Below are 24401 nucleotides of genomic sequence, written 5' to 3'. Positions count from 1 at the left end.
ATTTCCCAGGTGCTTGTGAATGAAAACTCGTGAAAATGATGACAAATTACCTTACTGGGAGAATGCAAGTTTCTAGTACAAAGGACTTAACATTTCTTACATACTGCTTGACTAAAATCTTTACAAAAATTGACTATACAGTATTCTATACAAGAAACACTTAACAAGGGTAAAAGGAGAAACAGAATCCGTTAGTCGCCTCTTACGACATGCTGGGGAGCATCGGGTAAATTCTTCCCCCTAACCAGCGGGGGGTGATATGACATGCAGAGTACACAAACAAGCAATTTTGAGAAAGTGAATAAGTGAGAAAATTATTAATGACTGCAGCCTTTGGCAGGAAAATGATAATGACTGTCGAATAACAATTTATACCTATAATTTGTTGCTGAAGTAAACAGGACAATCTTTAGTAATGAGGACTGAACCTAGTTTGTGAGAGGGAGGGGCTTCCAAAATGAGGTAGGGATACAGGGGCTGACCAGGCAGGGGTCTGTTGACATTTAGCATTTGAAAGTGGTGTTTTGGGTCTCTCCTTGAGATAATAGGTATATTTGCCAGGTAAGGGGATGGGGGTGGAGCTTCCGGAACTTATGAACTCCCCCCCCCCCCCCCCCCCGAAGATCCAGCTCTGGTGATGGTGGCTATGATTTGTCACATAGCTAAAGAAAAAAATGTACAGTCTTAATTGTGCACAGGTACAGTGTTCTTCCAAGCCTCAGAGGACTCGGCAATAGGTCACTTCAACCTGGATGGAAAATATGTATAGGTCTAAAAGTCCTGGCTTTGTCCATTCAGAAGGAAAATGGATGGTCAGAAGATCTTCATCATGTCAAAACAATCCGATGGTTGACCAGCCAGGGGTCAGACCGATGTGTAAGATCAAAAAGTATGCGCCAGTGGCCGAAGACCAAGGCCTAGAAACAATGAGCGCTTCTGGGGTGATAACGCGAGACAACTCCTGTGATCTTGCCGCGAGGTTCTCCCTGTTACAATTGTCTTTTTACCGTATAAAATGCACGACTTACACACGAACTGTTACCAAAGCGACATGCTATTTGGGACCAATGCATGTATTTTTCCTTTCTCGTGTGATCTTGCCGCGAGGTTCCGCCTGTTACCAGCCGAAAGAAAGAAGGGGCATAACCTCACCAGAACCGCCAATTATATACTACACAGGTATTGATCAAAATCAAAACGGGATCAATCACACGCACAGCAACAATAAGTTTATCATAAAAATCAATGTGCAGACGTTAAATGTAGCATCATAAACATCTGCAGATTTACAGTATAATTATGTACATCTGACTGAAGATAATCAGTTCAGGAATAAAACATGAACATGTACCATTTCCTCCATGAGGTCTTCTAATCTTTCTTTCTTTATTTGGTGTTTAACGTTGTTTTCAACCGTTCAAGGTTAAATCGCGACGGGGAAAGGGGGGAGATGGGATAGAGCCACTTGTTAATTGTTTCTTGTTCACAAAAGCACTAATAAAAACCCACACAACCACACATCCTAAGTATAATAAAAATTACAATGTAAACTTAAAAAAAACAAAAACATGTCTAAAATGTCATTGTAGTTTAAAGAACATCTGATTAAGTGAAGATGATCATTTAAAAAAATCAAACAATGTGTCCATTTTCTGATTGAGGTCTTCTGATAAAAACACACACGAGCACACACCCTGAGTATCACAAGGAACAGCCAGTGGTACCTGAAATGGAAGGACACCATTGGGACCAGACAAAAACGTCCCTACACTGAACGTGTCCTCTTACAACAGGTCTACTTTGGAAGAGTTAATAGACAGAGGGACAACACAAGATGTCCTCTTAAGGGAGGTGTCCTCTCACTGAAGGGGCCTCACATCACAGGTACTGTATCTGTTTAAGCACACACAACAGCTCTATGGAGCAATCATCAGCAAAGAGCGCCGCCACACTAAAATATATATATATATTGACCTGCTTCTTACATCAGGTAAATTTTCAGGTATTACCTCACCAGAGGCTCAGGAATACCTGAAAATCGACCCTTGGGGAATATATGCCAGCTATTCAGGACTAAGAGGTGTGAAACCTATGAAATAATTATATGTACTACAGAACAAAATTCAGTGTCAAGACTCCAGACTCAAAATGTTACTGTCCTTAAAAAAAAACAAGGAAAATTGCCTTGCAGTTTCTGCTTGTAAGAGTCAAAATGTGTGTGTGTGTGTGTGGGGGGGGGGGAGGGGGTGAGGATTAACGGAGTCTTAAATTGGGGGGTCAAGGGGAAAAGTCTTAAATTGGGTGTCTTAAATAAAAGGGGGTTTCCACTCTATTGTACTAGTGTTTTGCACCTGTAGTTGTACAGGCCTTGAACATTGGTCTCGTCTTATAAAACAAATATTTTGCTTGCTTCCAAAATCTGCACCACTACAATTTTGATGGCGCATGCACTTCTTTTATGGCGTCAGCATAAAGATCCAGTTTCATGTTGTGCAGACTCTCTCGTGGAAACCCCTCCTTGCCAATCCAGGCTTGCAGCAGTCGCTGACTCTCTTGCAGCACAATGGGCGGGGCTACTGCGTTGTCAACCATTCCTGCCGCCTCTGCTTCAGGTCCTGTGAATCGCTGGCCGAACACTATTGCCCTGTGTAATGTTCTGGCTGGATTGATCTTGGCCCTGCAAAGAATAAGATCAAATAAATGAAACTGCAGCCCTTCTGTTTCAATTCTAAAACATTGAAATAGTCTTGAGTTGGAGCAACATTTCCAAAGTAACCTTGAGAAAAGAATCGTGAAAATAGCAAAGTCTTAAATTCAGAGGATCTTAATTGCAAAGCATTTTCTTTGTATCTGTAAACATTGAGAATTCTTTGCCTGAGCTAGCAGCCAAGATCTAAGAATTAACAATAACGAATACAATGGCCATGCAGATTACTCATGTGTTTCAAATTGTGTCTGTCTGTTTGTCATCTTCTCAACCCAAAGACAGGTGCACTCAAGTTAAAAATACTCACTGAAGATACTTGATGTTGAACTGACCGAATCGTCTGTTAATGAAAACCTCATTAAAGCAGAGCCATCCACGCTGTGAGTTCATAACTCGCAGGTCAGTAGCAAAGGCAATCAGGGCACCACCAGCATAGCAGTGACCTACAAATAAAAAGAATCATAAAGAAGATGTAGCAGTATGCACGAGTGGGTTCATGACCGTTTTTTTCCCCCTGCCATTTAGGCAGCCATGTTCCATTTTGGAGGGAAGCTTTCTTGGTATTTTTGTGTTTCTAAAACCCATTGAACATGGATTACAGAATCTATTCTGTGTACTTGGTTTTGTGCTTGCATTAACACATGAATGCATAGCAGGTCTGAGCAAAAGTTGACCTTGGAGATTAGAAATACCTCCACCCTTAACCCACCAGGCGCTGCCGGAATTCGAACACTCAACCTTCCATTATATAGGAGGCCGACGTTTTATCCACTAGGCTATTGTGCCAAAGTGCGGAACCAATTCCACTAGGCTATTGTGCCAAAGTGCGGAACCAATTCCACTTGGCTATTGCGCCAAAGTGCTGAACCAAAATGAGTTTACTTTCTTCTCTGCTGGTCTTGCACATGCTCACTTGGGGTGGACACAGATACATGTTCATGTACCAGAATTTTTCAAGCACTCGGATATATATCTAATCCACTCTATAAATGGGTATCTAACTGAGTGATGTTCACGCGCCCTGACAGGCGTTGTTGCTGACCTCTCCTGGTTTTTACTGTTTTTGTGCTGTTTTCCGTCATTGTTCAGTCTGTATCTTTGTCTGAGACGTCCGTGAAGATGTGGCCGCCGTTCTGGCATACTTTTTGTGGAATGTTTCCACAGGATGCCAGAGTTATTGGCTTTCTTGTGTTTCTTCATACCCTGACTCTACGATCTACAGTGGGCCTGCCATTGCCACTTGGCAGGCAGGATGACCGAGTGTTCACAACACCGCAGCGTGATCAACAACTCACAACATCTTCTGTAGACAGCGATGGCTGGTTTGGTGCAAGTGCACTAGGCCATAACAAAGGACACACCCCCTATCCAGTGCAGTACAGCCGTACTGATCTTTTGTCTATGGCAAGTTGTTCAGTGCAGGTTCCTTCCCTTACCCTCACCTCTACACTGAAGCAACTTGGTATTGCCAGGAATCTTCCACGACGTTCCATGAGAGGGGGGAGGAACGAAAGACGTTCTGTTCAGTGTTCTGGGTCTCGGATGCTGCCCTCCGATTTCGCTCCGGCTCTGCCTTCTGACGTCGCTCCGGCCCTGCCTTCTGACGTTGCCCCGGCGCTGCCTTCTGACGTTGCTCCGGCGCTGCCCTCTGACGTCGCCCCGGCGCTGCCTTCTGACGTCGCTCCGGCGCAGCCGTCTGATGTCGCTTCGGCACAGCCTTCTGACGTCGCTCCGACGCTGCCTTCTGACGTCGCCCCGGCGCTGCCTTCTGACGTCGCTCCGGCGCAGCCGTCTGATGTCGCTTCGGCGCAGCCTTCTGACGTCGCCCCGGCGCAGCCTTCTGACGTCGCCCCGGCGCTGCCTTCTGACGTCGCTCCGGCGCAGCCGTCTGATGTCGCTTCGGCGCAGCCTTCTGACGTCGCTCCGGCGCTGCCTTCCGACGTCGCTCTGGCGCTGCCTTCCGACGTCGCTCCGGCGCTGCCTTTTGACGCTTTGTCGCCGTCATCTAACGGCAATGACTCTAACACTGACCATCCTCCGACAGCTACGTCCCCTCTCCACTCTGGACTGTACGATGCTTATAGTGCATCTCTACCCCAAATTGTTGCGTGTCAGGAACGCTCACTGAATGACTCATGTACTAGTAATGTGACCCGCTCAAAGAACCTTCGCCTGTGTCATCTGAACTCGCAGTCCGCTGTGAAATCAGGCAAACCAGAAGCAATCTGTGACTTTATTCTGGAACAAAACCTAGATGTGATGCTTCTGACAGAAACTTGGCTAAGTGATACTGGCCATGAAGCCACATGCCAACTCTTGACTCCACCTGGCTATTGTTTAAAGTCATGCCCCCGATCCTCTAGAGGTGGTGGGATTGCTGTTGTTTTCAGGAAGTCGTTGGAACCTTTTGTTACTTTCAGAACATCCGTTCCTTATGAACACACTACCTTTGAAGTTGTAGAGATGGTGATTACCTGCTCTGGCACCAGCACTTGTGTGATCTGTATATACCGCCCTCCCCCCAATGCAAAGAACAAGTTCACATTCCCCATGTTTCTCACAGAAGCTGAAGAAATGCTTGAACATCACAACACTCACACCTCAAACATCGTCCTCATCGGCGACTTCAACATACAATTCGACCAGCCACAGAACACCGACACAAGACAGACGATGGACCTTCTTGACTGTCACGACCTCAAACAGCATGTAGACGCTCCCACACGCAAAACACACATCATTGACTGGATTGTCACCCATGTCGAGTCCACTGACCTGGTGTACGACATCCTGCTGAATGACTACCTCAGATCCGATCACTCTGCAGTTTTGTTCTCTCTTAAAATGGCCAAACCATCCAAACAGAAAAAGCGCGTAGTCCGCCGTAACCTCAAAGAAGTTAACACTGACACATTTCGCGCAGAAGCAGCCCGCCGACTGCTTGATCCTCCGGTATCCTCAGACCCTGTACGTCATTACGACTCCACTCTCAGCACACTTCTCGATGAACATGCGCGCGCCCGCAAAAACCAAACTCATCATAGATAGGCCTTCTGCACCCTGGATCACAGCTGAAGTTAAGTATGCAAAACAGTTGCGTCGCCGAGCAGAGAGGAAGTCGCGAACCTCAAAGCTGGTAGTTGACAGACAGATTTACAACAAGCAAAAGGAACATGTTCAGACACTCATCGCAGACACCAAACAATCGCACTACAGCACCAAAATCTGTGAAACAACCTCTGCCAAAACACTCTTCTCCACAATGAATGACCTTCTTGGCTGCTCTTCTGCTTCTCCCTTGCCCAACAACATCGACCCCTCCAAACTGTCTCAAGCTTTCTCTGATTACTTCCATAACAAGATCCAAACCATCCGTGACAAACTAGACAAAATCCCACACCAAAACTCTGAAACTCCTCCTGCATTTACAGGCACTCCCTTCACACACTTTCAGCCTCTCACTCTCACTGACCTGGAGAAAGTCCTCAAAGAAATGACCTTGAAAACCTGTGACCTTGACCCTCTTCCCACACAACTCGATCTACTCTGACTGTCTTCCTGAACTCCTCCCTTCTATTCTCAAAATCATCAACACTTCTCTGCAAACAGGCACTGTCCCCAACTCCTTTAAGACTGCTATTGTCAAACCTCTACTGAAGAAACCATCGCTTGACCCAAACACCCTCAGCAACTACCGCCCTGTCTCAAACCTTTCCTTCATTTCCAAACTCCTTGAAAGAGTCGTCCTGAAACAACTCAACTCTCACCTTCTTTGCAACAATCTTCTCTCTCCGCTTCAATCTGCCTATCGTCCTCACCACTCCACCGAAACTGCCCTTCTCAAAATCACTAATGATCTCCTCCTTGCCACTGACCAAGCTGAAATCTCTGCCGTCGCTCTACTTGATCTATCAGCGGCCTTTGACACAGTCGACCACAACATCCTCCTTCAACGCCTTCAGCACACCTTTGGTATCCATAGCACAGCTCTTTCTTGGTTCTCTTCTTATCTTACCGACCGCTACCAGACTGTTTCGATTGACAAACTGAACTCTGACCCCATCAGGCTTGAGTGCGGAGTCCCTCAGGGCTCAGTCTTTGGGCCTGTACTATTTACTCTCTACACTCAACCTCTTGACCACATCCTTGACCGACACAACGTTCTCCACCACTCTTTTGCCGACGACTCTCAACTTCACAACAGCTCTTCCCCTGACCAGTCTGAATCTCTTCTTCCTCTATCTCTGACACTATCACTGACGTGCAGAATTGGATGACAGAAAACAAACTTCAGCTCAATAGCAACAAAACTGAAGCTATCCTAATAGGCACTACATCCAAACTCTCCAAAGCCACCTCCGACTCTCTTTAACTCTCTGACTCTTCTGTCCCTCTGTCTTCTGCTGTCAAAAACCTCGGAGTCACTCTAGACAACACCCTTTCCATGAAACAACACATCTCTTCTGTCTCTCGCACCTGCTACTTCCAACTCCGCCGCATCGCCACTATCCGCAAATACCTCACCACAGATGCTACCGCCAAACTGGTCACTTCCACCATTCTCTCACGTCTTGACTATTGTAACTCTCTCTTGGCGGGTCTTCCTTCTTCTTCTATCTCTCGTCTCCAACGCATTCAAAATAGCTCTGCCCGTCTTGTCCTACGAAAGAAAAAGAGAGATCATATCACCCCCCTCCTAAATCAGCTCCACTGGTTGCCCGTTCCTGCCCGTATCACCTACAAAATCAACACTCTCACCTACAAATGCCTCCATGGTCTCGCCCCTGCCTATCTCTCCGACTCTCTTTCTCTCTATGTCCCTTCACGAACACTCAGATCATCTGCTGACTCCCTCAAGCTCAACATCCCCCACACCAAACTCAAAACAGCAGGTCAACGCTCATTTTCTTTCCAAGCACCTAGCCAATGGAACACACTACCTCTCCCCCTCCGCCAACAACAGTCCCTCGAATCATTCAAATCTGCACTCAAGACATTCCTTTTTTCCAAATAATCCATGCATTCTACACTGCCCACCCCATCCCACCCTGAATAACTGTACATATTTTAATGTTTGATGGTGTGTGTGTGTGCTAGTGACTTTAAGTCTCCGTGTGTGTGAACGAGTGCATGTGCGCCTTGAGTCGCCTGTTGGTGAGATATGTGCGCGTTATAAATATTCGTATTATTATTATTATAACTCTATTTAAAGTCACATTTAACTCAAGAAAATTAACGGCAGGAGGAAGAACTCTGGGAGAGCTTGAGTTCTCTGACTGCTTGACTGAAAGACCATGGGAATATATATATATGTACCTATTTTAGGGACAATGCAAACTTTTATCAAAACTGGTATTTTTTTTCAAGTACAAATCCGGTCTCTCACAAAAACAGGCCACTCTCTTGTGTCAACCAGCCTAGCTTCTGCTTCTTTTGCATTTCTGAGCTTGTTATTCTCAGGGTTACCTTGAGTTTTGCATGCGGATCAACTGGTTACAAAGCTAGTATGCTAGTAATTGAGCTACCAATCCACCCTGTTCCAGTCTAAACCAAGTCCAGGGTTTCATTTACTTGTGTGCCCTGCGCCATTGGCGCATTAAAAATCTGAAAATGTCCCATCACAATTCCTGTCAGTGCGTCAAAGCTAGGGCGCATTGAGATTACGTACCACTGCACCACCAAATGTACACTTTACATCGGATTACACACACACACACATACACACACACACACAGAGATAACACGATATAGCGGCTAATTCTCAGATGGCACCATATTGTACCATTTTGCATCTTTTGTCAAAACGCGTACAGGCCTCTTTGGCGCTTCTTGACTTCGACTATGTCCCATCGGAATTTGGTTGAAGGGGACAAATGACGTCCCATTGCCTTTTTCTCCCAGGTTAAACCCTGCAAGTCTAAAACCCAGTGACTGCACTTTATATTTGTCACGAAGGAGCTGATTAAAAAAATTTCACATCGGTATGTATCGCCAGTTACCAATTTAATTTTCAGCACTTTACCGGATTTGATTTGGAGAATTTGTCACAATCAATTTAATCAATCCCTGCCTATATAGTACCCACCGTTTATGGCAGCAACTGTTGGGAGTGGGAATGTGAGAAGCCTCAGCAACAGTTCCACTAAACTCCTTAAGAAGTTTGCCATTGTGTCACTGTCAATGGTCGCCAGCCAGTCTGTGTCCAGTCCATTGGAGTAGAATTTCCCCTCGCCAGTCGTCACCACTCCTTTGCATGACGACGCCCTGAAGTATAAATCGAAGATGAGATCTGACATCAGCAGAATTAAATTCATTCTTTTTTCATGTGCAACAGAACATATCTATAACTTATAAGCAATTTTCACATCAATGTATACCCACCACATTCTGACCATCACCAGTGATGAATTTCAGTCTAAGATTCAGTGTGTGTGTGTGTGTGTGTGTGTGTGTGTGTGTGTGTGTGTGTGTGTGTGTGTGTGAACATTTATTGATGTGAGATGACGAAGTTGACACGGGGCTGAATCTGGAGATTGTACTGTTTGTCTGTCTCTGTTTTCCTGCCTGTGGCCTGCCCTCATGCGGCCTGCATGCATGCCTGTTTGTCTGTCTATCCGTCCGTCCGTCTCTCTCTCTCTTTTTATACACGCACACACACACACACACATTCGCTACCGATATGTACTTTGAGTTTGATACAAGCACGTCAGGATGACAAGCACGTAACTATGTACTATACTGTTCAAAAAAAGAAACGCATAGCTTGTAATATTTGGTTAATTTAGTTATATAGCTACAAGGATATCCACCAAACTGCAGAAAATGTTTATCTGGTCGTCGACCTTTCGTCCATTGCCACAAGTGAGCTCTGCACGTGACGCATGCGTTATCAGTGGCTACAATGTCAAAATTGCTCATTTGGCATGACCACTCGTCATGCTTCAGTGTAATCTCGTGAAACTCGGGGAATATTGAGCTCTCACCATGTCTTCCAAAACCCATAAAAGCGGATTGTTCGCCACAAAGAAATCAGACGACAATTCAGCGACGAAAGATGGCCCGATTGAGCAGAGAAGACCGCCAAATTGCATTGGGTCGTTTACAAGCAGGCCAAAGTCAAAGTGCAATCGCCAGGCACTTCCACGTGTCCCAGAGCACCATCAGTAGACTGTGGGTCAGGTTTCAAGCCACTGGCTCCGTTGCTGACTTGCCACGAGCGGGAAGACCAAGGGCGACAACTGCTGCTCACGACCGCTTCATACGGCTCCGCCACCTCCGGAATCGTTTCCTGTCGGCCTCATCTTCTGTCCAGGCTCTCCCCGGGCCACACCGATTATCGGACCAGACCGTGCGGAACCGCCTGCATGAAGCTGGTTTGAGAGCTCGCAGACCTCACAGAGGAGCTGTCCTCACCCGCCGCCATCGCCAGAACCGAGTGCAGTGGGGCAACCAGCACCTTTGCTGGACCGTCCGGAATCACTGGAGACACGTGTGGTTCAGCGACGAGTCCTACTTCCTGCTCCAGCGACATGATGGTCGGAGGAGGGTCTACCGGAGAGTAAACGAACGTTACGCGCCCAACTGTGTGGATGAGGCACCCGTTCATGGTGGTGGAGGCGTCATGGTGTGGGGGGCGATCAATACCGCTGGAAGGAGCACCCTGGTGCACGTCCAAGGGCGCATAACTGCCCAGCGATACGTGGAGGAAATTCTGCGCCCACACGCCCTTCCTCTTCTGGCTGACCAGGATGCCATATTCCAGCAGGACAACGCTCGCCCGCACACAGCACGACTCACCACCCAGTTCCTCACCGACCACCATGTCCAGGTGCTTCCCTGGCCATCCATGTCGCCAGACATGAACCCGATAGAACACCTCTGGGATGAATTGGACAGACGTGTGCGCAGGCGAGAAGAAGCACCGGCAAATCACCGCGATCTATTGCAGGCACTTCAGGAGGAGTGGGACACCATCCCACAGCAAGATATCCGGCATCTGATCCAGTCCATGCCCAGAAGGTGCCGGGCAGTTGTTGCTGCTCAAGGCAGTCACACACCCTACTGACTTGACAGCCTCGCGGCATCCAATCGTATTGATTGACTGATTGATTTGAAGATGCAAATGAACTGTGTGTGCATTCAACTGTGTCCATACCAAATTTCAAACAAATAATCTAAATATTGGATTTTCTGTTAATTTTTTCGAAACATAAAACAAATTTGGCAAGTAGCAACTATGCGTTTCTTTTTTTGAACAGTATATGTAGGCTACGTAACAGAACGCACTCACTGTCGGACTGCTTGTTCACAAACACTTACTTTTCTACTTGGTCAAGACAGTCATTAAACGCTCGCACAAACTCGTTGTTGATCCTGTTGTCCCCTCTCTGCATTCGCACAACAGCAATTCCATTTTTCTGAATAGTTACGGCCACAGAAGCTTTTGATTCCGCCATGTCTGCTTGTGTGTGTGTGACCCTGAACTTTGCACCCAGCTACGGTACACATGCACCGGTAAAACTATTGCTAAAGCTGTGAAACTTTGTCTCGCGTAGATATTCATTCCAGTGCACACTAAAGCATGTTATTTGTGTTTCTGTGAGCTGTACATTCCCGTTGCGACTAGTATGTCCAGTGTACCTGTCTCTAAATCATGTGAATCTTTCTGTATTAAGTTGTAAGCCCTCAGGCTCACGGCAAAACCAGGGGATGCATCAGCGGGTTCATGCGTTCTTTAGCTCGGCACTCAAGTGAATCTAATTTTTGTTTTACTGAATGCAGTTTTGAGGTGTGATTAAATTTGCTGCTGTTACCTATCAGGCACTGCCTGAACCATGTCAGTCTCACTGTTTCTCAGTCGACCTTTCCTTTCACAAAAAAGTTCACGTCACGAGAAGGCTCGATCAGAGGTGACTTGATACAGACTGACTGAGACCGAGGAAGCGATTTTGATCATGTTAGACCACAGGCGAAGGTATCGTCCACTTGACTACTACTAACACAGAGTCTTTCTGTGATAGTAGTAGTCCAGTGGACGATACCTTCGCCTGTGGTTAGACATGATTGACTTGCAACAAATTTAAAAATGAGATGGGACGCTTGAAAAGTCGCGAGGCTTATGGAAACTACTTTCCAGTCCCTACTACTACTACATACATATGTACTACTAGCTGGTTACATACAGTGTTTGCAGTGGGTTCACGTCTCATCCTTCAAGTCAATGTTATTTCAGTTGCAAATTCAGTCAGTCTTTAAATACATGTACCACTGGAAATATAGGGCTCCCTCTGTAATGCCAATCACAACTGAACACATTTATATTGACAGATGAAAAGTGTCCTGCCTGCTCTGTTAGTGACTGAAGATACTACAAGTTGTCTTACTTAATTGGTTCTTTTGAATGCTGCCGAAAGCATTTTGATCAATCAGTCAGAATGTGAAGACACAAAATGGGATAATGAATGCATTGTTTGACTGGGAATGAACTTGGTGTGATCAATTAATTATTCACCAATCCACTAGCCCTCCCCCCAAAAAAACACCAAAGAACAAAATAAACACACACACACACACACACACACACACACACACACACATGCGCCCGCTCACACAATTAGTCAAAGCAACAAGTCTTCTTTAGCTTCGAAATGTTCTCTTTTGTTAAGTTCTTGTAGGCCCACACTCACAATAAACACTGCACGTATTAGTATGCATAGCTAAACATTGATTCACTGTCTTCTCCACTACACTTTCGAAGGTCTCAAGGTATACAGTTCCTTCAAAGCGTCTGCGTACACATCTTTCTTCATATTGTGCAAACTTTCCCGCTGGATGCCGTCTTTTCCAAGCCATGCCTGCAGCAACTTCTGGCTTTCATTCTCCACAAGGCTGGAGGGGATCGCCTTGTCAATCAAGCCAGCAGACTCAGCCTCCGGGCCTGTGAATCGCTGGCCAAACACCATCATGTTGTGAAAAGTTTTGGGGTTAGCTTTTAACCTGCAACACACATACAGATATGGTTAGGAAGAGGCTAATGCTTTTCTGTTGTTTAACTGAGAAAATAGAATAAAAAAATTAAAAAAATAGAAATAAGGATGAAAGAAATAGAATGTTGGTTGAGGTTTTTCATCTGCCTTTTTCTGGGGTATACAATTACTGTGACTAATTTGTCAGAGGACAATTAAGACTTCTGACCTACTGAATATTCATGAGTCTCAAACCAGATCTTGCATGCCCGCTAATGATAGATACAGCTTTTTTTGTTGCATGACCTGCACTGAAGTTGCACTGCTTGAAATATGCCATGTCCCAAGCTTAATGTGCTTGTTCACACGGCAGGTTTTCAACCAACTGTCCCCAAACTTAAGTCGGTTTGAAGTCGCTGAGTTCAAGTCATTGAAAACTCTGCCATGTGAACACTCCAGTTCAGATTTAGCAACAACTTCAGTTGAGCGCTGCTTGACTCAGCAATTTACAAGTGACTAGCGGCAGACTTTTATTTTCATGCTTCCCAATTGGGTTTAAGGTCAAGCCGGAAAACAACAAAGCTAGGCGACCGGACAAGCCCGAATGTGTAAGTTGATTAGCTGAGAATCATTGCTTAATATCTGAGCATTTGCGCTATTCACATGAGAAGTGATTTTCATAACCAACTGACTTGTCTGACAAAAATCACTTGAAAATAGGGGGACATTTGGTTTCAAGCCTGACATGTGAACTCAAGCTCAAAGCACTAAACAAAATCACACTTACTGCATAACCTTCATGACGAAGGGGGCGAGACGAAGGTTGAGGAAGACCTCGTTGTAGCAGATCCAGCCTTTCTCGCTGTTCATTACTCGCAAGTCGTGGCTAAAGGCTACCATCGCCCCTCCAGCAAAACAGTGACCTGCAAGTGTAAAACCAGTAGAGACAGACTGGAAAAAAATCGAAGACTGCAGTGCTGAGTTTTCCTTGATATGGATATGTGACCAAATACACACTCATAGGCAGGCTACAGACTGACAAAGGAACATACAGACAGACAAAACTTTGTTGACTGCACATGTTCATCTAAGCCGTACGCCTGTAAAGCATAGGATCTGATTCTGTTGATCTGGTATCTATGTTACACAAATACACATGAGCGCATGCTCATACACACACACACACACATACACGTGCGAGCGCATGCACACTTAAAGAGAGGGAGAGATGTTGAAACACACATTCACATGCTCACTCACAAACCACAAACGCTGCAAAACACACGTCCTGGACAGACTTCCCCATGCAAACACATCTGCATAATGATCTTCCCTCCATCTCTCCTTCTCCACATTCATCGATCCTTCCCGAACCACAAACACACAATACGCGAACTGACCATTGATGGCAGCGGCAGTGGGTAAGGGGAAAGTCAGCAGTCGGCCGAGCATCTCGTTGAAGCTGGTGATGAACTGTTGAAAGGACTCCGGGCCACTCTGCTGGGACAACCACTGCAGGTCAAGGCCATTGCTGAAGAACTTCCCCTCTGATGTGGTGATGAGGCCCTTGCAGTTCTTGTTGCTGAAAGTGAAACCATCGGCAAAGGTCATACAATTAAATTGCACTGGCTTATTGATCGAGTGCATTTTTTTTTATTCTCGTCATTTTGTGAATTAAGTGGATTTGTATTCACAATCTAAACTGCCCTGGCCACCGACGTGCACCTCTCGATAACCATCCCCCTCCCATCATACAACCCCCCCCCTCCCCAAAGTTTTTTTTAAGTGTATAACTGATTTGGCACACTCCAGATATTGCTCCAAAGAAATGATGCCCCACGCTGACAGATTTAATATGTAGAGATTCATCCAGTGATCGACATACACGGCTGTAACGGCAAAGCTTACATGGATTTTGCCTCTTTACATAACAATTTTTGTTTAAATAACCATTTTTGTTACAACTTACATGTACCCCCTTTTTTTACATAACCATTTTTTTCCCACATAACCATTTATTTTATTTTAATTCACCCTTACACATAACCAGGGACCTATATTTATCTGATATAGGTCTATGACATAACCAATGATTTTCAGTAGTCTAGTATAACGACTACTTTCAGCCGGTCTTTTGGATGGTTGTTACGTACAAGTTCAACTTGATATATATGTATAGGCATCACACACACACACACACACATGCACACAGAGGACACATGCACACACACTCACGCGTACACCCCACACGTACGTACACACATATGCAACAAGAACCTGTCAACGTACTAAAGCCTTACATACTGTGCAATAACACTGACAGTTCCAGCATCTCACCCTTCCACACAACATGTGGCCGAGGTTCGACCGTGACAGCAGCCTACCGTACCTTTCCACCTCATCCAAGCAGCTGTGGAAAGTGTCAATGAATTCTTTGTTGATTCTGTTTTCTCCTCTTTGCATCCGTAGCACGGCGATTCCATGCTCTAGGAAGGACACCGACACCGCTCGGGCTGCTCCGGCCATTGTGAAGGATTTATAATTTCTTCGCAGTGTTGAATGCAGCTTATATATGGTATGGTAAATCACAAAAATGAAAAATCAGACTAAGGTCTTGAGTACAACCTTCTTACGACTGGTACAGTGCCTGTGTTTGTGTCACGTGGTGCACGACTCGAGCTGATAACCGCAGCACTCTGACACACCGTGTCGAAACGCGACTTCATGCACAAGGTGACAAGGTATACATACGTACGTACCGTGGTAACGAATTAGATATAAGCGCTAACAGTAACAGCTCAAAACACGATATGCGTTTGAAAACTGCACATCAGACTGATAAAACAGAATCCGCGTGTGAAGTACACATATACATTAGGATTGCTACAGTACTGTGTATACTTTGTCGACTGAAATCGGTCAGGAGTGCATTGCTTTAACAGGTGCATATGCACCCGAGCGCGTGTACATTCTCACTACTGAAACGCAAAATTGAACTTCGTTACCCGTGAAATAATGTTACACACCCGCTGTCACATTCTCTGTCACCAATCCTGGCCATCATACTGTGACAACGGTTTATCTGATTTTTTTCTTCTGAAGAAGTTATAAAGATAAGATTATTGCGATACTAAAATGTGAAGGTAGTTTTGAGTGTGTGTGTGTATTCGTGTGCTCTAGACATGTCTGCTGAAGACTGTCTCTCATCCAAATGGGAAGGATGCATACACAATTGCACACACACACACTTCCTCTCTCTTTGACAAGGACACACAGAGCACAGGCGCTCGACATGAGGTGGGCAGGGCTTGTGTGTTGGATGTCACATGGTTATAGGGTGACGGAAGCTCTTCTCTCCTACTCATACTATATATATATATACTCAGTAACCAATCACTCAGTACTCCGCCGCTGGACTACAGACGTTCGGATGAACCCAGTCCACATCAAGAAAGAAGAAGAAGAAGAAGAAGAAGAAGAAGAAGATATATATATATATATATATATATATATATATAATAGTACAATGTAGAAGTCTTGAGAGCGTGTCATCCAACCCACAGGCCCCGGCCACCTTGAGTCAGTTGCCTGTGACACAGAGAAACTCCCACAGACAGACACAGACACAAAGACACTGTGTACAAAAACTTGACTAAACACCAGAATAAACTACAATGTTTATTTTACATGCATCATTGTCTTCACCATTTTGTGAACAACTTTCAGTCAACACAACTGCACACACAGGTTCATATACACTGAAATCTAACAATTAACAACAGCTTGTTTTTCTCCATTCCACAACATTACGAGACAGAGTTCTCTTTCTGTCTTAGTTCATATGTTTGCATCAGCTCCTCCGCACTTATATTTTTCGGATCGTATCTCAGTTCCATTTTATCTGCCTCGGTTCGGAAAGTGAGTGGCATGTGGCCACTGCCGATACCCATCATACGCTGCAATGCGTCCTGGGCAGCCATGTCTTCTGCGATTGTGACCCTCTCTCCTGCAGCTGTTGATGATAAAACAATAATTAATATTTTAATTTTTAGTTTTCTCTCTGGAAAAATGTTTATACAGTGGTACTCCCGACGAACGACCCCCCCATCAGAGACCCTCTCCCTTCTCAGACCTCATTCTTGCTGACGGATTAGTTTTGCTATATAAATCACCCCCCATGGCCGACTCCCCCCAGAACCCGATTTGCGACCGACTAGTTGTTACAATTTGCGACCTTGTAACGACATTTTCAAATCAAAACCTAACAAAAAATCGTAACGTTTTGCTTGAATCTCTGAAAAAAGATCGCAAAAATCACTCGGCCGGAAATATAACAGACGACGCGTTTAGGTCTCGATTGCGCATGTCCGGCGTTCACAATTTTACGATCCCAACATGCCCTTTTCTTTGTCCACTTCCTTTCGAAAAATCAACAAACACACGTGCAGAGACATACATGCGAGCATCAACGATCTTCTTCTTCGACTCGAACTCTCCTTCAACTTCAAACGCTCAATCGCGCGGAAAGAAGAGGAAAATTTTGACTCTGGAACAGAGGATGGAAGTGGTGAAACGGAGCCGTAAGGGCGAAACGGCAATTTCGATCGCGCGGTCGTTTGAGGTAGGAAAAACTCAGATTCAATCGATCGTCAGCGACCAAGAAAACGTGGTCAATCGATGGGAGACCGGCGAAAATTGTGACCGCAAATACTCCAAGGCAAGGAAATGTATTTATGGTGACCTCAACGAACGCGTTTGGAGTTGGTTTTGTGATGCACGTCGACGCAACATACCCATCACAGGAAGACTCATCCAAGAAAAAGCCGTGATGGAGTCAGTGATTCTTGGACATGACGATTTTACCGCTTCTCTCTGTCACTGACTTTTTCTCTCTCACTGTCTTTTTATGACCTGACCTCACCCCCCATGTAAGACCCCCCCCTTTTAAGACCTAAATTTGTCAGATTTTTGGAGGTCTTACATGGGGAGTACCACTGTAGTACAACTGTCATAACTTCCTTTCTGCAAATTATAAGAGAGGGCAAAATATTACAATTAAAAGGATGAAAGAACTCGCAACATGACAAGAAAGTAGAAATCCTTCCTGATCTGGAACTAAACCCCTGTGCTCAAAACAAACAAAGTTTTCACTTCTTAAAAATCTGCCGCAAGTTCATTTCAAAGAAAAGAATAACAGCAACAATATCAGCACACAAGTAATCAAAAGTAACAAACACATAATCAAATGTGTATAAAAAATATTAATTAAAAAAATCAACATTCTTGAGAATTTAGCACACTTTCTTTATAGTTTTATACAAACAGAAATGCAAAATATATGTAAAGTCATGATAGAATTTTAAAGTAGGATCATCTGATGATGTTAAAGTTTGTCTGATCAATGCAAGCAAAAATAAACAAAAACAGCCAACAGCTTACACTGTCCGATAAGCTGCTTGTCACTGTAGATCCCCACTTGATAGACAGCCATGATTGTCCTCTGGCCTGCTTGCCACTGTAGTCTGTAAATTAAACAGTTGTGATAGTGTCCATTGAAATGTACATCGACTTCCAATGACATCACATTAGACACCAAACTTTCATTATGAACAATACAAATATAACCGGGGGCAGCAACCAAATGGCGACAGACGATGTCGACTTCTTTCCCCGACCCTTTTCAACACTGTTTGCATTAATACTTCAAATTGAGTTGTCATAGGTGAATCCAGCACCATGTAAGTCATGGTAATCACATGGTGATCATTTTGTCTAAAGCATAAAATTGAGCGATGAAAGGAGCAGCAAGTATCAGATCCACACTGACTCAGTGAATATGTAGTAATTTTTACACTCAAAAATGGGATTTAAAAATGTCATTATTAACCTTTTTCTATTTATTTAACTTTTGGTATGCTCAACAAAAGCAACGTAACCCATAACTATACCCAAAGGCTGATTTCACAAGGACATTTTAGCCTTTGTAAGCTAATAATATCTTATCTCGCACAGTTCAAACATTGTCTACATGTTTAACGCTGTTCAGGAAAGCTGTGTAATGTCGTCAAAATATTTTGAGGAAATGCAGGTATTTCCTGAAAACGTCAGTAATTTTGTTTCCTGTAAACCTTAGTAATTTCATGTATTACCTTACCAGCAATACACACATTTCCAGAATGTTCTAAGAAATTCACTGATATTGTGGATGGATGGACCGTAACATACACATCAAGCATCCTATAACTCAGTACAGGGCCGGACCAAGTTCGTTTGAGGGGGGCGGGTTCCAACTAAAGGCAGGGGTCCAGGGGCCGCTGAGGCCCCGGTGGGGTGCAGGGGCAACGCCCCGCTGGGGGGTCTGGGGGGGCAAAGCCTCCGCGAAGCCGAGAAAATTTTGCATTTGTGGTCATTTTTTGGTCTTTCCTTGCAACTGGGAATCAAAATTACACATTTTCAACAGTAACAAAACACGCGGAAGTGGGAAAGGTATAGGGGCGAGCACTCAATGATCTCACAGTGTGCAGTACAATCCCTTTCCGAAACATCGGTTCCCCGATAGCGCAGATGATATCTTGTTGCAATCGGTTCTCTGATACTATTAATACTAGTGATAGTGTAGCGTGTGACTTGACTTGTGGCCTATGATGATGGACTTGTAGACCAAATAAACTAAGGGAGTTGGGGGAAGAGCTTAAAAAGTCCACATAATTTTTTTTTTTCTCTGAGAGGTACATCGGATGGCCGGGGGGGGGGGGGGGGTGGGTGTGTGTGTTCCGGAACCCAGGACCCCCCCCCCCCCCCCCCCCCCCCCCCAGATCCGGCCCTGCAGTATGGTAGAGCCTATTCATGTTTGCCTTCGCTGCCCATCTTATTACTCGACAATACATCATACACATAAATGTATACAGTGGAACCCTCTTTTAGGACCCCTGATTTAAGACTTCCTCCCCTTTAAGGATCCTGCTCTCTCGGATCATGTCCATACCCTCTGTCAATTTACCCACAATTTTCAGACTTTTAAGACCTCATTTTTTAAAGATTTTTGGAGGTCTTAAACAGGGGGTTCCAGTGTACCTGGGTTCAGGTGGGCCTCGCCCCTGTGAATCCAAAACGGCCATCAGAAGTCCCATGGGGTTGGTCACGCTCCACAGCTCCATCAACTCCTTGCCAACCAGCTGTGCCAGCACTAGGTCACGCACCAGTGATTCTGCTCTCTTCACACCCTGGACACAGAATGGGACATGTGTTCTGAGCTCAGTTTCACATTCTGTAGCACTCTGAGGGCCCTGACATTTGTATAACTCGACAATTTCTTCGTATGTATTCTGCGGTATGTGATGGTTCTTCTTTCCTCTACCAACTTGCCTTTGAAAGAGAGAAAACAGTTTATCTGATACAGAATGGAGAGAAAAAAATTGACAATGCATGTACTCACTTTGTCAGTTTCCAGAGCACCAACAACAGCCAGAAAGTTCTTGCTCAGAGTTGATTCTTCAGGTGGAAAGTCCTTAAAAATAAAACATAAAGAATTAAAATAAATGAAAGAACAACGTATTTGATAGAACAATGCATGTGTCAAAGATACGAGAACAAACTATGCAAGCAATCAGCATGCTGTGACTTTTACCCAGCCTAGCTGTTATGACGATAATAAAAATACCTAAGACAGACAGAAAGTCAGAGTATTTGATATTTACTGGAGTTTTGGCATGCTTCAACATCTTTTTTGATAAGAGCTGCAAGCAAATGCCTTCCCATGATACAAAAAAAAAAGAAGATTTTTTTTAAAACATAAACAAACGAAAAAAGAAAGACTTACAGAGCAAAGCATGAGGTCTCCAATACCTATATGGCTGGCTATGTGGGAGAGAGTATCATCTGACATCAGGTGATCATGGATGGCACTGGAAAAGAAACATTGTACACTTTTTTCCTTCAACTCTTTTAAGGTTTTTTTTTGCGTGTGATTATGCAACACAATATAGTCCAAAGTACTATTCAAAGCTAAACATGCAGGTGTAAGAAAAACATAACTGGGGAAAAAAAACATAACTGGGAAAAAAAAGTGCTTTTAGCTCAGTAGGGATGTAGATGTGTAATATACGTCCGTATGGTTGAACTCGGTGTACAAAGAAACCCCCTTTTAAGACCTCCAAAAATTAGAAAAAATCATGTCTTAAAACAGTTAAATTTACACATGTTATGAACCAAAAAACCCTTAAAAACTGGGTCTAAAAAGGGGGAGGTTTCATTGTATTTGTGCATAAAGTACTTACACAATAGCTTCTTCAAACATGGTTGGGTATGAGCTTCTCAGGTACGCCTTGATGTAACGAGATGCAGTCTCTTCACCTGAAAAAAAGTTACAACCAGGTAGTTTCCAGTACAAAGCGATAATACAACAGTCAAGCCTCGAAAGAGGGAAAGTACATTCTTTGCTCATGAATATCATCCATCACAATTCTATTCACAGTTTTGCATGCATCATGAGTACCCTTCCTCTTGAACATGTATCATAAGTCAACAGCATTACCGCTTTCTGTGGTGAATGGAATTCTTTTTAATCTCCCAAATTATTGTTTATCTACTGAATTAATTCATATTTTGTCAGTTTTGCATGCATTACACAATTATTACGTTTTCTCTGAAGCAGCCATAGTGTTGACCTGTGGAGAAAATATCCTTAATTCTGGATGATTTTGTCCTGTGTTATCACATTTGATTTTACACCTGGTGTGTTGAGTTGTTACATTATGAAGTTCAGAGCCTTAAACTCCTCTTCATAATCATCCTACAGCAAAGAATCTGTGTTACCTTTTTGAGTAAGTTCAGAATTGTCTGTCAGTCCAAGTGGGGCTGAAGCAACATCAATGCCAAGATCAGCCCTCCGTGCCTCTTCTGCCTCTATGTAAGATCTGCAAATGAATGAAAAGTAAATATCAATACACATTTCATTAAAAAAAAAAAAAGCATTTGAAATAACAGAATAAATTTTTTTTCTAACTCTATAGTGTTCCACCAGTTAGGGATGAAATGTTACATTTGCACATAGTACTTATGTACTGCAGGCTAGTGAAGAGCTCACATGATGTAAAGGTGCATGGCTGAATATGCCATTCTTTGTGCGCATTGCAAAACTGACTTTCACATTTAAAATCGGTGTTTCACAGTCATGCTAAAAATTGTATATCTACCTATCTATCTATATATATACGACTTGTGTCTGTCTGTGTGTGTGTGTGTGTGTGTGTGTGTGTGTGTGTGTGTGTGTGTGTGTGTGTGTGTTCGCGATGCACGGCCAAAGTTCTCGATGGATCTGCTTCAAATTTGGTGGGCATATTCAGGTAGACCCCGGACACAACCTGGTCGATGAGAATTTTCAACATGTGCTCTCAGCGCGCAGCGCTGAACCGATTTTGGTTTTTCTGTTCATCTTCCCAGATCCATTCCCAGTAACTCTTCCTTATCTTCTCCAGTGTTTTGCGTTTATCTCCCTTCCTTCGTGTGGCGTCAATCCATATTCCCGTTACTATTTTTAGAAGGTCACTGTCCACAACGCTCAATCCATATTCCCGTTACTATTTTTAGAAGTTTTCCTTCGTGTGGCGTCAATCGCGTACAGTGCGCTACTCACCCAGCAAAGCCGGGTACCCGGCGAAGCCGGCGTACGGTGCGTCACTCACCCGGCAAAGCCGGGTATTCAGCTCTACTTCTTCCCAGCGAAGCGGGTATTCATCTAATTATATAGAGATATGTAATAAACAAACTGCATGGGCAATACTTTCCTAAAGGATAGCAATACTGCTGATCCAAAAGATGTTCAATGCTAAATTTAAGACAAGCTTCAAACTTGTTTTTTGCAGGAGTGCATTATTAATCAAGAACTCATTATGTACTAGATGTATTATCACTACTACTGTACTGGTAATAAATAGAATATATTAGAATGATCATGACCTGTGAGTGAATGCTGCTTGCAGAGAATCATTGGAAAATTCCTCTCCGAGGCGTTTTCCAAACGCATAAATCTCAGCATTATAGTTCCTGAAAGAAAAGTATATTACATATGTATAGATGTCCCAAAAATGAGCAATTTGGTCTCCAGTACAAGCCAATGATAAATCTACAACTATACAACAACAAAATAATAATAAGGAATCACAAAAGAAGCAATTAAAGTTGCATTAAAATGAAAGTTGAAACTTAGGGATTAACAGTTTCTTCTAATTTAATTTTAATAATAACATATATATGTTAAACTCAAATGCCATACCAGTTCATGAACTCAGAGCGATGTCGGAGTTTCTCAGGTCCAACACGAAGACGTCTGTTATAAAGCTCCTTCAGGTAGGCTCTCATGTAACGTTTGACACCCCTTTGACTTTGAGTTTGACCTGGAACAAGCATGCATCGATACAAATGTGTATTTGAAATGTAACAGTGAGTACCATATTGTGAAATGTACATGTGTAATAATCAAATTGTTGTGGAGAAATAAACTTTTTTGTTAACTTTATTAAAAACTATAGTTGTTAGTTATTTGTATTACTAATAGTAATACATACTTTTAAAAACTATTTTGGAGAAATGCGAATTTCTTACTTGTTAAAGGTACTGAACTTGTCAAATCCAGGTGCCCTGGGGCTTTTAGTCATACCTCAGGCAGCTATCCGTTAGAAGAACTACCAAGTTTCATTGACTTGCACCCAAAGAGTCAAGAACTGCGATTTTTTTATGAATTAATTTCGTACTCGGACCCGGCTGGTCTTGACCTATTTTTGGATCTAAATTTAGATCAGGTAGATCACCACATCATGCACAAAAAGACAGTCACTAGCAAACTATGTCAGACGTCATCATGAGTTTGTGTAAAACAAAATGGAGGCCGGAATCACTCAGTTGAATCGAACTCCGACCAAACACCATGTAATAACTAGGTTAATTTATGCACTCGCGTGAACAAGAAACTGTCGAGCTTCACAGATGTCGTCGTTGGGTAGTTTTGGGTTTGTTTTACTACCATAGGAGGATTTTTGAACTGTAAATGCACTCAGCTGCAACAAAAACGCAAAACGAAGGCTGTGAGCTGCACTGTGCCTTTAACACAATGACTAAACTTGTAAACAGGTAATCTTGAACTTTAGCATGTTAAATTCATAGCTCATAGTTCAGAGGCACTTAAGTCTCCAAATTTGTAGAACCTGCACTTGTAATCATAACAAGTCATTTTAGATCCCTTTGAAGTTACGGAATGAACTCCGATGAACTGTACGAATGCATTTCGTTTACATGGGTCAAAGAAGGAATTATCCGTATGATCGGACAAGGGAGACAACTCTTTCGTGTAAATGATGTCCCATGGTTGACAACGTACGCCATTTTCGGTGCATTTTCGTCGATTGAACAACCAAATTAATTAATTATGCTTAAGTTTAAAGCTCAATTCGTCAATTAATTTCACGACAAATGTTCTTTGGCTTGCTTACATGGACGTATCAAAAATAAGTAAAGAATGTCACTGGATTTTGAGCTATGAATTTAACACGCTAAAGTTCAAGATTACCATAAAACTTGTACTAGACAATCAATGAGCATTACTAGAGGGGACTTAAAAAGGCCACAAGCTCTACCCGTTGGCATCAGCTCGATCCATCTCAGTTACACTTACAGACATGTCAACATACCCTCCCCATCACCCACCAAATCAGTCAATGCAAAACCGAAACACG

At 43.6% G+C, this 24401-nt stretch overlaps 3 protein-coding genes across 4 annotated transcripts in view; all 3 read right to left on the bottom strand.

The window, feature by feature from the left end:
* Window positions 1-11178, bottom strand: part of LOC138967544 (uncharacterized) — a 13846-nt gene extending 2668 nt beyond the window's left edge. Inside the window, exons 1-4 of the mRNA XM_070340120.1 lie at window positions 11027-11178; window positions 8793-8971; window positions 3015-3150; window positions 1-2677 (exon numbers count right to left, since the gene is read on the bottom strand). The exon at window positions 1-2677 is cut by the window's left edge and continues 2668 nt beyond it. Of these exons, the coding sequence (XP_070196221.1) occupies window positions 2428-2677; window positions 3015-3150; window positions 8793-8971; window positions 11027-11163 (702 nt within the window). The 5' untranslated portion in view covers window positions 11164-11178 and the 3' untranslated portion in view covers window positions 1-2427. The remainder of the gene's footprint in view (window positions 2678-3014; window positions 3151-8792; window positions 8972-11026) is intronic.
* A 1159-nt stretch (window positions 11179-12337) lies between these two features.
* On the bottom strand, window positions 12338-15389 carry LOC138967466 (uncharacterized). 2 transcript variants are annotated; one of them, XM_070340024.1, is made up of 4 exons: window positions 15010-15389; window positions 14073-14254; window positions 13460-13595; window positions 12338-12703 (listed from the first exon to the last, which is right to left on the bottom strand). In XM_070340024.1, exons 1-4 carry the CDS (start codon window positions 15153-15155, stop codon window positions 12451-12453), a joined length of 717 nt encoding a protein of 238 aa, XP_070196125.1. In that variant the 5' UTR covers window positions 15156-15389; the 3' UTR covers window positions 12338-12450. The 2 variants fall into 2 exon arrangements, with proteins under 2 accessions (XP_070196125.1, XP_070196132.1); XM_070340031.1 differs by having other exon boundaries at window positions 15062-15382.
* Window positions 15390-16337: 948 nt separating this feature from the next.
* On the bottom strand, window positions 16338-24375 carry LOC138967525 (large ribosomal subunit protein mL44-like). The gene is made up of 10 exons (XM_070340098.1): window positions 24357-24375; window positions 22946-23066; window positions 22630-22716; window positions 21487-21587; window positions 20949-21024; window positions 20492-20576; window positions 20108-20179; window positions 19747-19895; window positions 18112-18194; window positions 16338-16684 (listed from the first exon to the last, which is right to left on the bottom strand). The coding sequence occupies exons 2-10, from the start codon at window positions 23029-23031 to the stop codon at window positions 16479-16481; spliced, it is 945 nt and encodes a 314-aa protein (XP_070196199.1). The 5' UTR covers window positions 23032-23066; window positions 24357-24375; the 3' UTR covers window positions 16338-16478.
* Between the last annotated feature and the right edge of the window lie 26 nt (window positions 24376-24401).

This window comes from Littorina saxatilis, linkage group LG1, assembly GCF_037325665.1.
Source record: "Littorina saxatilis isolate snail1 linkage group LG1, US_GU_Lsax_2.0, whole genome shotgun sequence".
NCBI classification, from domain to species: Eukaryota; Metazoa; Mollusca; class Gastropoda; order Littorinimorpha; family Littorinidae; genus Littorina; species Littorina saxatilis.
This window is presented reverse-complemented; position numbering and strand designations above follow the sequence as displayed.

What these genes read in the sequence shown, in the direction of transcription:
- LOC138967466 (XM_070340024.1), bottom strand. Translation starts at nt 15,155, where the DNA reads ATGGAATCGCCGTGCTACGGATGCAAAGAGGAGAAAACAGAATCAACA. An exon ending in GCCACATGTTGTGTGGAAGG is followed by an intron (nt 14,255 to 15,009) that starts GTGAGATGCTGG and finishes TTTCACTTTCAG; the next exon opens with CAACAAGAACTGCAAGGGCC. An exon ending in CACTGCCGCTGCCATCAATG is followed by an intron (nt 13,596 to 14,072) that starts GTCAGTTCGCGT and finishes TTACACTTGCAG; the next exon opens with GTCACTGTTTTGCTGGAGGG.
- LOC138967525 (XM_070340098.1), bottom strand. Translation starts at nt 23,031, where the DNA reads ATGAGAGCCTACCTGAAGGAGCTTTATAACAGACGTCTTCGTGTTGGA. An exon ending in CGCTCTGAGTTCATGAACTG is followed by an intron (nt 22,717 to 22,945) that starts GTATGGCATTTG and finishes CTTTTCTTTCAG; the next exon opens with GAACTATAATGCTGAGATTT. An exon ending in ATGTTTGAAGAAGCTATTGT is followed by an intron (nt 20,577 to 20,948) that starts GTAAGTACTTTA and finishes TTTCTTTTCCAG; the next exon opens with TGCCATCCATGATCACCTGA.